Consider the following 15422-nt stretch of genomic DNA (forward strand, 5'->3'; position numbering starts at 1 on the left):
TTTATAAGTTTTATAAACTAAATCAAATAGTTGATATGGTAATAATGAAAAAGATTTATTATGCTTATGCGCAATCACTTTTCCAATATGGAATTGAGATATGGGGGGCTGCTTATGATATCCATATGAACAAATTATTCACATTTCAGAAACACCTTATCAGAGCTGCATTATACAGGCCAAGATTTTACCCTAGTAGACTTATTTTTCGAGAATTCCAGGTGCTTACAGTGAGCCAAACATATGTTAAAAGAATCATATTATTCATTAATAAGAATAGTGATACATTCAACTTAAGGAATAATCCATATAATTTGTGTTCCTCCAATCCATTACAATTTGATATTGACTTTACCAGCTTAAGTGTATGTGGACGTCAGTTTGAATATCAGTGTTACTTGTTTATAAATAAAGTCCCAACTGATTTCATTATTAATAGAATTACAAAATCCATAATGAATCTTATACTGGATTGGATTAGGATAAATGTTTATTTTAAATTATCTATATCCATTATGTAGTGTTTCATTCTTATGTTATAAATTTAAAAAAAAATATTATTGTCATGGCTTCCTTGAATTGTTTTTTTTTTTTTTTTGAGTTTGTCACTTGCTTGTGATTTTGTTACTTTGTCTTATCGTTTGTAAGTATTGAGATGTGACCTGTTTTCCATAATTTTAGTTATTCTAGTGGTTTGAATAAGCTCTTTTTCTTTCTATTGACATGTTTGCTGTACCTAGTTGTTCGAACTCACTGCCGGCGCACAAGTTTTCTTTGCCCATAGTGCCATTTTGTAAGTTAGAATATTTATTTTATCAATCTCTATTATTTTATGGCAAATAAAAAATTAATTTGAATGCGGAGCCGAACTGAGACACATTCACTCACTCGACATAGCACAAGAGAGAGCCGTTAACTGGAGACTGGACCGCACAAGAGAGAGAGAGTGAGTGAGAAAGAGCGAGTGAGGTTCATCTTATTCTCCTTCTATGGGCAGGGGGGGTGCGGGGGAGGTGCAAGCTGGGTAGGAGCGGGGTGGTGGGGGGTACACCCCATGGATGCGCGGTGAGGGGTGAGGGGGGAAAAGTCGAGAAAAAGCTTCCCAATCCCCGTAAATATCATCTACTTTCATCAATTTCTTGAGATTTGACCAATAATTCATAACCAAGGGTTGTATTAATAGCTTCAATACGTGAAAGTGTATCAGCAACAATGTTTTGGGTGCCTTTGACATATTGTATATCGGGTCGATGTCAAACGAGGCAAACGACAGAAGAGTCCTGCGACAGTCGAGACCAGCGACGGTAGAGACCGGCGACATTCGAGGCCAGCGACGGTAGAGGACTCCTGAAAAAGAGGCCTCAAATGTCGCCTGCGTTAGGCGACAGTAGTTGAGGCCTCTCTAATTTTTGTACACTCCCGACAGTCGAGACCTGCGACCGTAGAGGACTCCTGAAAAAGAGGCCTCAACTGTCGCCTGCGCTAGGCTCTCCAGAATGGTAGACAGCACCAAAAGAATTATCATTTAATTTGTAATTTACCAGCAATTGAATAATATATTATATCCCATTATTCCTTCCATATTATGAATAAGTATTGCAACTTTACAACTGTAAATAAACCTTAGTTGCTTCATCATAACAAACGAAATTTTCAAACTCATAAATACCTTTTTGATACTTGGATGTCAAATTCTCAGTCCATGATAGATGTAGGATATTATTCTACAAATCAATATCCTGTTATAAATCAATAACTTTTATTAATTTCACACATTCAAATTTTACATTTTTTTGATCTAATATATACATTGAGCTTTTGTCATAAACGATGTTGCTAATGGAATTAATCACATGATTACTTTCATATGATGATAACATCATACGTCAAAATAGAATTGCCATCGCTACAATCTCATATCCTACACTCGGCCATTCTGACAAATTGGCTTGCCCTCAAGCCATCAAATAAATGAATATGAAAAGTATTACAAACATAAACAAAACATGGAAAATAAATAAAAGATAAACAAAACACACAAGATGAAACGAACGTGAACAAAACATAACACTTCATTACACGCAACACTGCTTGATAAGACTGACTTTCTTTGGCTGTTGGGGTACTTTGAATTGCTTTTCCATCAATTTTCTTCTCTTTGTTGAGTATGCATCATACACACTCCTCATTCTATAATTATTTTTATAAATTTCACTTTTTCCAATATTAGCCAATATTTCTTTTTCATTTCTTTCTAAATTCATACCTTGACTTTCTTCCATTTCCACATCTTTCTCTCCTCATTTTTTGTACATTCTCATTCTGTTCTCCAAGTTTTTCCTTAATTTCAAGGTTGATTAAATCCCATTTTCCTCTCCACTATCCCATCTGAGTTCCCTTTCCACCTCATCATCACCCTCTTCCTTCCTCTTTTCACCATTTCCAATGTGCAGATGATTGTGGGCTACAGATTTTAAACTTACATAACCATTAATACTTTCAAGTTCTTGATCAACAATTTTCAATAATTCTCCACTGCAAGGATTTGACAAGTTATCATTACAAGGAATCAGAACAAATGCTTGTAAATTTTTAGATTGATTTCGGTATTCAAATCTAGGTTTTGAAAAATGTTCCAACTCACCATGGTTAGAAATCAACTCCGCGTCAAGACTAACTTTTTGATCGTGATTATAGTTACCACAAACTCTGTTTCGAATTCTATGATACCAAAAGAGATTCTATGAAGAATTCTACGAATTCTATTAAGATGCAGATGCAAAAATCAACAATGAAGATGATGCATGATAATTATTATAAGAGTTAAGTGTATGGAATTGATGAAGTGGAATAGGTTGGAACGGTATTGATAGTATTTTTGGATAGATTCAACTGCGCTTAACCATTAAAACACTTCTCAGCCCTTCCCAGTTCTTTAGTCTATAATAATAATTATGGATTGATGTTGTCAGTTGGCAGAATTCATTTGTATTGGTATTGTGCAGTCTTCAAGTTCACCATGTTTGCTCATATTTCGAGAAGAGAAACGTTACCTGAGCGTCGTGACACTAGCTCAGATAATATAAATCCTTGACCAACCCCCACCTCCCCCCGCCGCTGGTTGCACACAACATTATTATCGCACAAATCGATTGAGTCTCTTTAGGAAAAGGGAATTATTCATAAGTGGAGATTGTGCAAGAAGCGTGCCATGGTAATGAAAGTTCATTCGAAAAACGTCCGGTGGATGTGCAAGATCTTGCCGAGAAGAAAGGCCCATTAGAAAAGGTAACTAACCTGAAGTGATTAAATAACAGTATTTAACAATACTAGTGTTTTACAATTGACATAAATTGTATTGTAAATTGTAAGATATCAATAACTTTCTGAAAATCAAAATTTCGTAATAATTCCACGAGTTAATCCATGAATCTTTCAGTTACTTTGGAATTATTTCCCTAAACGGTCTTCTTCTATTAGAAGTAACTGACGATGACTATATAACAATGGTTATATTGTTAGGCTACTTTAAACTAAACTATGATGATAACTTATTGAAAACTGAATAAATGTGTTTTTCTTCGAAGTCAAACACCATCAAGTGTAAACTGTCAAGTGTCAAGAGCAACTTTGGTCTCTCACTTGCAATTTCCTTATGTGGTAGTACAATGCACAACGGTTAACATCACCAGATTGGTAGTTTCTCTCAGGTATTGACATTTTGAAGTAGGATTTTCGATGAACGAACAAAGTATGAACACAAACGAAAATAATGTCAACCTATTGTCATATTAAATGTTTGGGAATTCATTAAAACACATAATCTTTGTATATTTTGGAGCACGTATTTCCCAAAATGTGTTGCATTGAATACAGTACTATTCAACACCGTTACAGCTTATTCCATCTCATCAATTCTATTCATGAACATTAACATGTGACTCTCTGTTATGTTTTCCATTCCGTACGCCTTTTTGTTGTCATTCAGCAGATAACAGTTTTCTAAAGAAGCAGAACTCTGAAACTGGATGTGCGCTGAGCATCATCATTGTCCACCTGCCTAATAATAAAATTCCTTGAAACGTAGAATGAATTGGCTATTTCTTGAAAAGTACAGGTCAAGTCCCAAAACATGAGTCGAATATTGCACCATTAAATGTCTTTATCATTCATTCATCTATCCATGTTTGGTTTGGTTCTCAGTTTCTATTCAATACAGTATCAGCTTATCTTTCTAACAGCTCTATTCCACCATACTCCGTCTCATAGAAGGAATACTCTTTCATGTCCTTTTCAAAAATAGAGAATTATGCCGAATTTCAATTGCATTCCTCCTTCATTACAATCTTTCTAAGGATGTTCCCATCCTTAGTTAAATACATTGGATAATTCGTTTTTTCATTCTCATTGTGAATAAGAGCATAAACCAGAAAGTACAAGTATTATTGCAATTTCCATGAATGAATGAATATATTATCATCAAATCAAACCTAATCTATTCTATTTATGATCGTGATCTGGTACTCTGTTGATATCATTCCCTCTCACATACACTGTAAATATTCTATATCCTTTGGCCGAAGTTCCTAAAGGAGAAAAAATGATGATCATTTGAGAAACAAGAACAGTATTCAGTATTCATTGTACTGCATCAATGAAATAAGACAAAAAGACGAAATCAGACGGATAGTAGATTGGTTAGAAGTAGTCAGGAGGTGATAATAATACTGTAGAAACTGGTAAGCTCCCTCGGGCTGAAGGACTTGCTACTTTTAGGATATTGACAAGAGATAAGATTCGTTTAGCTCTTCAAAGGTGCATTGCAAACATTGGTTCACTCAAAACGATATTGTCCTCTTAATGTGAATATTGCATACTTTAACTCTCTAGTTGCAGGACTTCTTAGGCCTATTTTTTGGGCTATGAATACAGCGACCACATAATACCAATACAATTTGTACCATGTGGTTTCTGTATGAATAGGCCTTTGTCCTATTCAATAGGAAATCTAATTATAAATCACAAGATATTTTGAGGTTCCTTTGTAGATTCTAATGTTACAGAACAGTTGGCAATAAATAAGAGATAAAAAATAGTAAGCAAGAGTAGCAATAAAGGAAGCTATAGAAACACTGAATAATAAACTGATGATATGAACTCAAAAAATCAATTATACGAACCTATGAACTGTGTATTGGATGTCTATATTGACTAATATATGTTATGTTATAACAACTTACCAGGTATTTCGGAAATGAAAGGGTATTATTATTTCAAGTCTTTAGTCAGCATGTAAAGGTGTACGTGTTGATATCAATTTATTGTTATAAATTAAAGTCATTGCTCAATAATTATGAAGAATTGTCTGCTATAATGAGTGAATCAGCATAGCAGGAAATATGGTGAGACCCACCTAGTCATATAGGAAGATGGTCTTTAACTCCAAATTAAACAAACCCATTGTCCCAGTTGCACAAGAACCTGTTGAATTTTAATCATGATTAAATGCCAAAAGAGCCAATCAGGTCAGTTTTTTTTTGAAAAGAAGGCGCCTCTTTTCATAGCATTCAATCATGGTTAAAGTTTGACAGGCTCCTGTGCAACCGACCCTATACAGAGCTGGATGGCTACCTGCTGGCTGTTGTTTCTCCATCTCTTTCTATTCAATAACATTTCCTATCTTCTTCCTTGTCTCTCAGTTCAATGGCTACTACTTCCTCGAAACAATGGCTTTTGTATAATTCATGAGAGAAGAATTGAAATAAATTCAGAATTATCTAACTTTTTACTGGATAATTTTATCAAAAAAAGCTAAAGGAATAAGGCGTTCAGAAAATTAATCTGAGTTGAATAAAACTTGAATGGAAGAGAATGGTTAGAAAATAAGGGAAATGCAAGTTAATTTATTTCAAAAATATCAAGCGCACAAAAAGGTTAAAACAAATCATTTTCTAGGCCACAAAAACTTTCTAACCCTAAAAATGTCCAACCCAAAACTTTTATCACTCCAATTAAACATTGTGTGGTGCAAGGGGGTACAGCCCAACCCCAAATTAATAAAAAAAAATTCAACCAAAAATAATATATACCAGAAAAACATTTTCAGGGGTGCCGCGGGCGAAGCCCCCTGCTGAGCGCAAAGTGCGAGTTATAAATACTAGGCACAGGAATAATCTTAGAACTGAATTTAATGGATCCATTACATCCTTTGCTGATGACACAGCCCTAGCATACTCAGCCAAGACGAAAGAGAATTGCATAGAATGATTCAGCATGATCTATTTGATCTGCGATGTTGGTTTGATTGCAACAAATTAGCAATTAATGCAGCTAAAACTCCTACATAAACTTCTCTTTGTCAGCAACTTTCTATTTCCCAGATCCTATTAATACCATCAATTTGGATGTGATTCGGTGGGTTGTGACTGTGAAGTTATAAAACAATCAGATTCCGTCAAATATTTAGGATTGATTTTGGACCAGAGTTTAACTTGGGACTGTCACATAAGAAAAATAAAAAGGTACCTTCTATATTTAGTAAAGACATTTTATCGATTAAGAGTGTTCTTCCCTGTATCTATTCTTCGTATGATGTATTTTGCTTTTTTCAATTGTAGGTTGGAGTATGGCATTTCTTGCTATGCTTCCACATCATGTCACATTTTAAAAATCTCATAGTTCTACAAAAATCTGTCATTAGGGTCATTTATGGTGCTAGTAGACGGGCTCATACTTTCCCTATGTTTAAATCATTGGGGATCCTCCCTTTTAGATATATGTATGTGTTGAAAGTTCTATCCCTGTTTTATAAAATGAGTGGGGATAGATATTTGATGGAAAATATTGGACAAGACAGTTTGGTTACACGGCAAACTACACGAATGCTGGTGAGACTTCCCAAACCCAACTGTACCACTTTCAAAGATGCTTCATTTTTCTGGGACCAAAATTTCACAATATCCTTCCTGAGGAAATAAGGAAACTGAAAATTTGCAAAAACACAGTAAAAATATTTTCAAGGAAGAATGTTTATGTAAAGTTGTTGATTTTTCAAATCAACTTCCTAGATTATATAAAAAGGTAAATTTGTTCATTACTCTAAGCATCATACTATAATAACCTTTTTCTATTCTCTGAAGCTTATTAATTTTGTAACTTTTGAATTCTTTATAACTTTAAATTCTTGTAACTTTAAAAGTTCAGCATGTAAAATAAAGATACCAGCAACTTTCCATCCTCCAATTGAGTTTCGTCAACAAAGGTGGTCAAGTCATATACATTCCAGTACTTGGATGATGATGGTCCCTAAACATATTTTTAAGTAATGGGAATCCATTACTACTGCATTATGCCTCCTTCATTGACAAATCCAAATATTTATCTATCTTCTATCCATCTATAAGACTAGATGGTGTCTGTCTTTCTGTCTGTTTGTATGTGAGCTCATCACGCTTGAAATACTTGACTGATTAAGCTGTAATTCTTCACAATGATGATCGTTCTGAAAATCCTTTAAGGATGAACCCTATCTACCTTCGAAGTTCATATGCTTTTTTTATGAAGGAAGTTTCCATTATTTGGTTTTCAACAAATCAGAAGTTATAATCATAACAAAATGTATTTTGTCTGGAATCGCAGTAGGATGTGTCCTCAACTGTCGTCTGCTGCAAGCGAGTTTCTAATTTTTGTACAGGCCCGACAGTCGAGACCAGCGACATTCGAGGCCAGCGACGGTAGAGGACTCCTGAAAAAGAGGCCTCAAATGTCGCCTGCGTTAGGCGACAGTAGAGGACTCTTCAATTTTCGTACACTCCTGACAGTCCAGGCCTACGACCGTAGAGGACTGTAAAACAGTCCTCTACTGTCGCAGGCCTCGAATGTCGTCGGTCTCGACTGTTGCGCCCCTTGTATATCTGTTGAAAAGTCAGAGATGAATGATAGTTGGTTTAGTTGTATCAGTGGAAGTTTTTCAAGGTTCTGTTGAAAAGCATAGATTAAAGGCTTGTGGTCTGTGTAGATAGTGAAAGGGTGTCCTTCTAAGAAGTGGCAAAAATGCTGCACCGCTGCATAAACCGCAAGTGGCTCACGATAGTATGTAGGCCAACCGCCTTCTTTCAAAGATAATTTTTTTGAAAAGAAAGCAAAAGGTTGCCATATGCCTTGAATCAGTTGTTGTAAGTATGCTCCAACTGAATGGTTAGAAGCATCAGTAAATAAACCAAGTGGTGCGCCAATTCGGGGATGGACAAGGAGAGAAGCTGATGAAATGCAGTTCTTGCAGGTTTCAAATGCTTCTTCAAGTTCAGGTGTCCAACCAATCGGTTGGGAGCCTTTCAAAAGTGGATTACTGATTGCGCTATGTAGAGGTGCTTCGTACTCAGAAGCATGTGGTATGAATCTCCTATAGAAATTGAGCATGCCAAGAAAACGGTTGAGCCCTTAAGCGGTTTTTGGTAAAGGATATTCTTGGATTACCTTTACACGGTCTTCAGGTGCTCGAATACCGGCAGCAGATATGCTGTATCCAATAAAAGTAATGTCGTAGACTCCAAAGATGCATTTTAGTGGGTTGATGACCAGGCCATACTTTACAAGACGTTTCAAAACACTTCGAATGTGATCTTCATGCTCCGCTTTAGAACGTGAATAGATGAGAATGTCATCCATATAAACAAAGGAAAAATCCAATCCGTGTAAAACTTCATCCATAAATTGTTGAAAGTCTTGTCCAGCATTCCGCAGACCAAATGTCATAAAAGGAAATTCAAATAGGCCAAATGAAGTGATAATTGCGGTTTTACCGATATCTTCCTCAGCAACTGGTATCTGCTGATAAGCTTTGATCAAATCAATTTTCGGAAATATTGTGCATCCATCAATAATATAAGTAGCATCTTGTTCATGGTGAACTGGATAACAATCTGGGATTGTTCGAGCATTCAACCTGTGAAAATCGCCACTGGGATGCCATGTTGAGTCACTTTTCGGTGCTAAGTGTAATGGAGACGACCAAGAACTCTCTGAAGGGTGAGTTGTTCCAGCTTTTAACATGTCATCAAATTATTTGCAAGCAATTTTCAATTTTTCAGGGCATAACTGGTGAACTCTACTTGGAACTGGAGGTCCCGGAGTTGTTTGAATGTGATGGACAGTCTCATGTTTTATATGTCATGGTAAACCAGGTGGACGAGTGACCTCTGCGAACTCAGAAAGGAGAGAAGAATTAGCAGAAGAATGTTGGATGGTTGTAATGCTGCTCTGTGGCAGGTCAAGAGTTAAGCCAGGAGCTCTAAGTGCTAAGTCAAGACTCCAGGTTAGGAACCCATAAGTTTTGATTTTGCTTCCATTTGCAGCACTTAATTTGTAATTCACAGGAGAACATCGTTGTAATTGACGCTGAGGAAAACAGCATAAGTCAGAGCCTGTATCAACTAGAAAATTAATTTTAGGATTTTTATCAGTGACAATAAGAAGGCTATTAGATGCAGACAAGCAGCAATCAGTAGCCGCCGTTACTAATTGCTTTGGTTGTTTTCCGACCAGCTGCACAGTTTGGCACATTCATTAGCTTTTTCTTGAAAATTATCATGGTACCAGCATAGACCCTCTTCTGATTTGTGCGCATTTTCATGTGCAGTGGATTTGTTTACATTTTTAGTGTTGCGGTTAGAGCTGCGTGAACGAAAACGATATTGACGTGATTGAGAAGCAGATAATTCAGCGACTTGCTTCTGTAAGTCGGCAATCGCCTTTAGTAACTCATTCTCCGTACATTTCCCATGAACTGCTGCATTGACGGAAAAAGTAGATGTGTATGGTATAATCTCACTAACCTTGTCAGCCAGTTCAGCTTGTTTGTCAAGCGCCAACTCCGGTTGCGATGCGAGAATAGTTTGAAAATTTGGCGGAAGGCGAGGAAGCCATAATTGACGCAACAAATTGTCGCATTCGCCAGAGAGCGGATATGGCGAAGAAACTGTGACGGTTTGCGATCGCCGAGCTCCTCCGTACTGATTAGCTGTCGAATGCGTTGCTCCTCGGACGCGGATAAACGTTCAATAATCTTGTCGCGCAAGAACGTGTATGGGTTGAGCAGAGGATGGTTCGCAATAACGTCCTCAACTTCGGCTGCCATGCGTTGGTCCAATTGAGACACAACATGATGGAATTTGGTTATCTCGTTTACGATGTTGGACAGTGTGAACTGGGATTCTGCCTGAAGGAACCATAAACGAGGTTTGTCCAACCAAAATGGTGGCAACTTTATAGATACCCGATGTACTTCGTAGTTTTGAATGGGTTGCTGCAACTGTGCATCACGTTCACGTTGATCCGCAATTTGTTCATCCATCATATGACTCAAATACTCACCCAAAATATTTGTGAAAATTCTTGTTTTTCAATCGTCGGGGTCACCAATATAGGAATTTAATTTGATGATTCCTATGTTGAAATTGATTAAATGGAACTAAATGAATGATGAATTAATTTTAATGTTTGTATGACAAAATTGAACTTTTGATAAATATGAAAATAAAACTGTTACAAGCGATAAACAAACTATGCTAGTTGAAAAAATCACAGGTGGCAATCAGATGATTCGCCACAGATTTTTACAATAAAAAATCATTCATCTGTTCATTTACTTATAGTCAAACAATGAATGCTCAAAAAAATGCTAGAGGAAAAGTTTGTAAGACAATTTTTGACCCTGCAGTTTCGTTAAGGGTAGTAAGGAGGTAAGACTGGAGATTTCACACTCAGAAATTTCAAGCTGCTGCAACAGACGTTGGGAAATACGGAATATAATGAAATAATACATGGAATTTAAAATAATTTGGTATACTATAAGCTCACAATAGATTTTTTCCATTACCGTAGTTGTTAAAAAAATAAGAGCAAAAAAATTGAAGGCAAACGTGTTTTTTTTCAAAAATGTTATGCCTGCAAGAGTGGATATCTCGAAAACTATAGATAACGGTAAACCGGGGTGACTGTGTCCCAATTTTTGGGAGTAAAGATTTTAAACATCTTGCAATTAATACTTGAGTTGCAACAAATCTCTTGCAATATTTTCTATTGTATTCTGCAATGTTTGGAGAGTAATTCTCATTATAAAAAGTTGGTATTTTACTCCACTTTAACAAATATATAGTTTTTTTTAAATTAAGAAACAATGTCAAACAGAGGTTGTGGTGACTTTCTCTAACTTTGAAAAATATATGGAAAAAGTTCATTTTCAAGAGTTAGACAATGCGAAACCAACTGTTAACATTTAAAATGAATGATAAGAAATAATGCATTGATAAGAAATTAAATCCACTTACGAAAATCACAACTTATTTTTTTGTAATATTTCAGTTTCTGCTGCCTAAAGATATTTTTTAGCGTCGAGGCATGTTGGCTTCAGCTGCAGAATCAGCTAAAAATGAATATTAAGATCGTATTAATCTCAAGCAAGGTGAATATTTTGTTTTATTAGGTAGAATACATTATATTTTGAATTGTATTTCCTGCATATCACAATTTTTATTCTGGGACAAAGTCATCCCAAGTTTAACCTAAATGTTAAATGTTAAACATGACCTCGTTGTATTTAACTAGTAGCAGATCCCTAAACAGTTCAACTAAGGGTATTATAGATATACCAATTGGAATATAATAAAAAGGCCAAAATAATATGTACTCAACGATATCATAAGTCTTTTAGAAATAAGTTTTCTAATACGAAGTTTTCCGACAACGAAATCACTTTCAATCAATTTCAGGGCTTGTCATGGCCTACATGACCTAACGACTGCTTTTTAGGCAACCGGGACCGACGGCTTAACGAGTCCATCCGAAACACGGGAGTGGCCCGAGATAAAATATGTTGCCCGGGCCGGGATTTGAACCCGGGCCTCTGAATCATAAACCCAACATCTGATCCACTCGACTACGGCCACTCCTAGTTGATAATAATTTGATATAATCAATAATGAACTTCTCTATTGTAAACTTTAAGTTAAATATTAAAACTACCGGTATTTAATAATATGGGAAGAGGAATTAATGATAACATTTCAAGCAAAAAACTGAAAGAACAAGATGATAGTTTTATTAGTTTCTAGATTGGTAACAATCAATTTGATTAGAATGTTAAGTATTTATAAATCAATACAATAAAAATCTATCAAAATCATGAACAATTTTCTTCTGGATAATATAATTTTCAGTATCTTAAATAATATTCGAATCTTAATATTGTTTAATTAGTTAAATCATTACAGTAATTTATTGTGAAGATAGATAATATATTATTTGCAGCTCATGTTGCTTATCCCACTAATATAACCTGAAAGCATATTGTTTCAAAAACTATTCATGATTCAATTCAAATAACCACCAACTAAAATTTAAAATACATATCAGTAGCCAAGCCATTGCCATTATTTCAGGATGATGTATTGAATGAACTATATGATATGAATTAGGGAATATTAGAAGTGTTAACATTACTATTCTTAATTAAAAATAAGACCTACATGGCAGATGACTTTCAATACTTAGGTTCAACCTAACCTCTGCAAGTTGAGATTACGCAGTAGACATTTCTAGAATTTTACAACTGAAAAAATCGTGCGAATTGATTTACATTATAATAATAATCACATAATGGCCATCTTGTTAAAAAATACAATATTTTTTGAAATGCTATAAAATTAAATCGTATTTTGCACAAGAAAGATTCAACTGTGGTTTAATCTCAAAATAAACAACATTATGACAGACAATACTTAATCTGGATTTGATCCCGTTTAAACTGAGATTCCGCTTAAACTGCTACTGTGCAAACGGCACTTGAAGTATATGAATCCCAACTGTTAAATAAAAAATCATCACCAAGGAATTGATTAGATGAATGGTCATGCGAACAGTCTTTTATTGCTTTAGAAACGAAGTCAGAGTTAAAACTGAATAAAAGGACTGGATGTTGTCCAACCACAGATTTATTAAAAAACGAGATACCGGTTTCGGTTATCACACCAATCTCTGGTAAACTAAAAACGAGCAGCAGTATACTAACAATCGATCACTGCTATTGGTGAAAGCCTTGATCTATCAAGATGAACGCTTGCGATTGGTCTTGACAAGCTCCTCCCCAATTAGCTGGTTCAGACAAAACAAAATGGCGATTCAAAGAACAAACAGAACAATAAAAGATTATGTTACGAAACATAATTGCATAGAGGAATAATAGCTTAAGTTATAGTTTCTCTTACGCTATAGTTTCTCTGTGATAATAGTTACATGTTACGAAATAATTATACAAAACAAAAATTAAAATGTTATTAAAACATGGAAAACTAAAGAAATAAGAAAATACAGTAATTTTAGTTTACCAGAGATTGATATTGGTGAAACAACCGAAACCGGCACCACCTTTTTTAAATAAATCTGTGGTTGGGCAACATGTAGTATTTTTATTCAGTACTACCACAATATCACCTTCACAACTACTCAGATAGTGTCAGAATTAAAAAGCAAATCATTAATATACTGTAGTAGAGACAATATTTACAGCAATTTGTCATGTTTTTGAAACATCATCAATATAATAATCAAAAGAATAATTTTCCTGAATAAATACAAAACTACTCTCTTGATAAAATTTATCAAGCCTCATGAAGCTGGTTGTATTTTTTGAAAGTGAAAAGTCGCATCCACTAAAACTGTAGGTAAACATGCGAAATACCTACTTGAAGAATGTTACGGAAATGTGTTTCAATTTTTCATTAAAAAATGTGGTAATATAACTTGTACAAGACAGAGTTTATTGATATAGGCAGTAATTAGTAAATTGAAGAAAAACCGAACTAAATATAATGAATCGACAACATTAGAAGAGTTAACTATATTAATTCATATAAACAATAAATATATTTATAAATACTATATAAATAACATAATTATCTATCTTTTCCGTAAATTTTGTTTCAATGAAGGCACCGTTATTGGTTCATGAGATGATTTTGAAATTAATTTAATTGTGAAGTTGGTGCATTAACTTTGATCTATGTTGTATGAATTTGTCGTCGTAGTTGTAGTCATCACTGATCTGACAGTCTGCTTCAGCATTCTCTGCTCGAGGGAAGAATCAGATCTTTGATGATTGCCATTGATGATTTGAGAGTCACTGTTGTACAGTTTCATGGAAGACGTGAGAGGTGGTGGAGGGTGTGGTGGCGAGCAACTAGCGTACATTTTACCTGAGAAAATGAAATAAAGTTCATCATCTATACAAACAAACCGGAACTTTAAAAAGAATAATTCGCAATATTAAAGGTGAATAAAATAATTCAATATTGTATGATTCTCATTAATTCGCCTAGTTTAGCATTTCATCATGTAAAATTATGGGCGCAGTGTATTTGTTCCAGCTTTAGGTCTCTCCAAAATTACACCCATAACATCTTTTTCAAAAGCTGGAAGCGCCTCCTCGTGGTGCGCCTGGATACCCAGATGCAGGATGGAGACTTGCATCTGGGGAACTAAATCAAATACATCCCATAGTGGACAGGCAATAACATCTGTCATAGGACACACAACTACTTCTGTGTCCTAATAAACGTCAGGTGGTGGTGTTGGTATTGGTCGGTAGATTAGCAGTGGTTGCATATTACAGTATAGAGCAAGGCTGTCCGCGTACATGTCATCTGTTTTGTGCTCAAATGAAATGGACAGCAATAAGGTGCCGAACGTCGTAAAACGGCCTCCCGGTAACCGCAGTGGTATGTTTAGGGGTAGGAAGAGAAAAATAGCAGAAAATATCGGTTCTTCTCAGAACCATGACGCCCGACTTGAAGTTGGCAGTAACTTAAGGATTTTTCAACTAAATGTAGAAGGTATATCAAGAGCTAAGATAGAGATACTCTACAGGCTCACAAAAAAACACAAAATTGATGTTGTTGCCTTACAGAAGACCCATGTTGACATAGATCATCAGGAGAGATTACGTTTGCCATGGCCTTGCTACATATATCAGATCAGATATATCAAACCCAACCTCGTCAGTGACCGTCAATGATGAGAATTGTAAGGCCAGCAAAGTAGGGGATATCAGCATATATAACATCTATAGACCACCCTCCCGAACCTGGCCCCCTAGTGTGCTTCCAGCCCCTGATTCGAAGGCAGTTTTCACTGGTGATTTCAACTCCAAACATGTGCTCTGGGGCTATCCCATGGTGGACGAGACAGGAGAGGCATTGATGAGCTGGGCCAATGCCAACAGGTTACATTTGCTGCATGATGCTGTCACAAAGTAAAATTGTGACGAGAAAATAATTAATAATATTATTGAAATCAGCAAAGCTAGCTGACCGCGGAGATAAGGAGGGTACCGATGGCGCACCATCTTCCGCGCATCGAGAGGACTCTTA

At 35.6% G+C, this 15422-nt stretch overlaps 2 protein-coding genes across 3 annotated transcripts in view; both read right to left on the reverse strand.

Annotated features, from left to right (window-relative positions):
- LOC120354551 overlaps positions 1 to 10351 on the reverse strand; it is a 34408-nt gene extending 24057 nt beyond the window's left edge. The window contains exon 1 of the mRNA XM_039441894.1: positions 9834 to 10351. Coding sequence (XP_039297828.1) covers positions 9834 to 10351 — 518 coding nt within the window. The remainder of the gene's footprint in view (positions 1 to 9833) is intronic.
- A 1724-nt stretch (positions 10352 to 12075) lies between these two features.
- Positions 12076 to 15422, reverse strand: part of LOC111055929 (talin-1) — a 257646-nt gene continuing 254299 nt past the window's right edge. For both annotated transcript variants that reach the window (XM_039443188.1, XM_039443187.1), the window contains one exon: positions 12076 to 14249. In XM_039443188.1, the coding sequence (XP_039299122.1) occupies positions 14246 to 14249 (4 nt within the window). In that variant the 3' untranslated portion in view covers positions 12076 to 14245. The remainder of the gene's footprint in view (positions 14250 to 15422) is intronic.

This window comes from Nilaparvata lugens, chromosome X (assembly GCF_014356525.2).
Source record: "Nilaparvata lugens isolate BPH chromosome X, ASM1435652v1, whole genome shotgun sequence".
In the NCBI taxonomy this organism is placed as follows: Eukaryota; Metazoa; Arthropoda; class Insecta; order Hemiptera; family Delphacidae; genus Nilaparvata; species Nilaparvata lugens.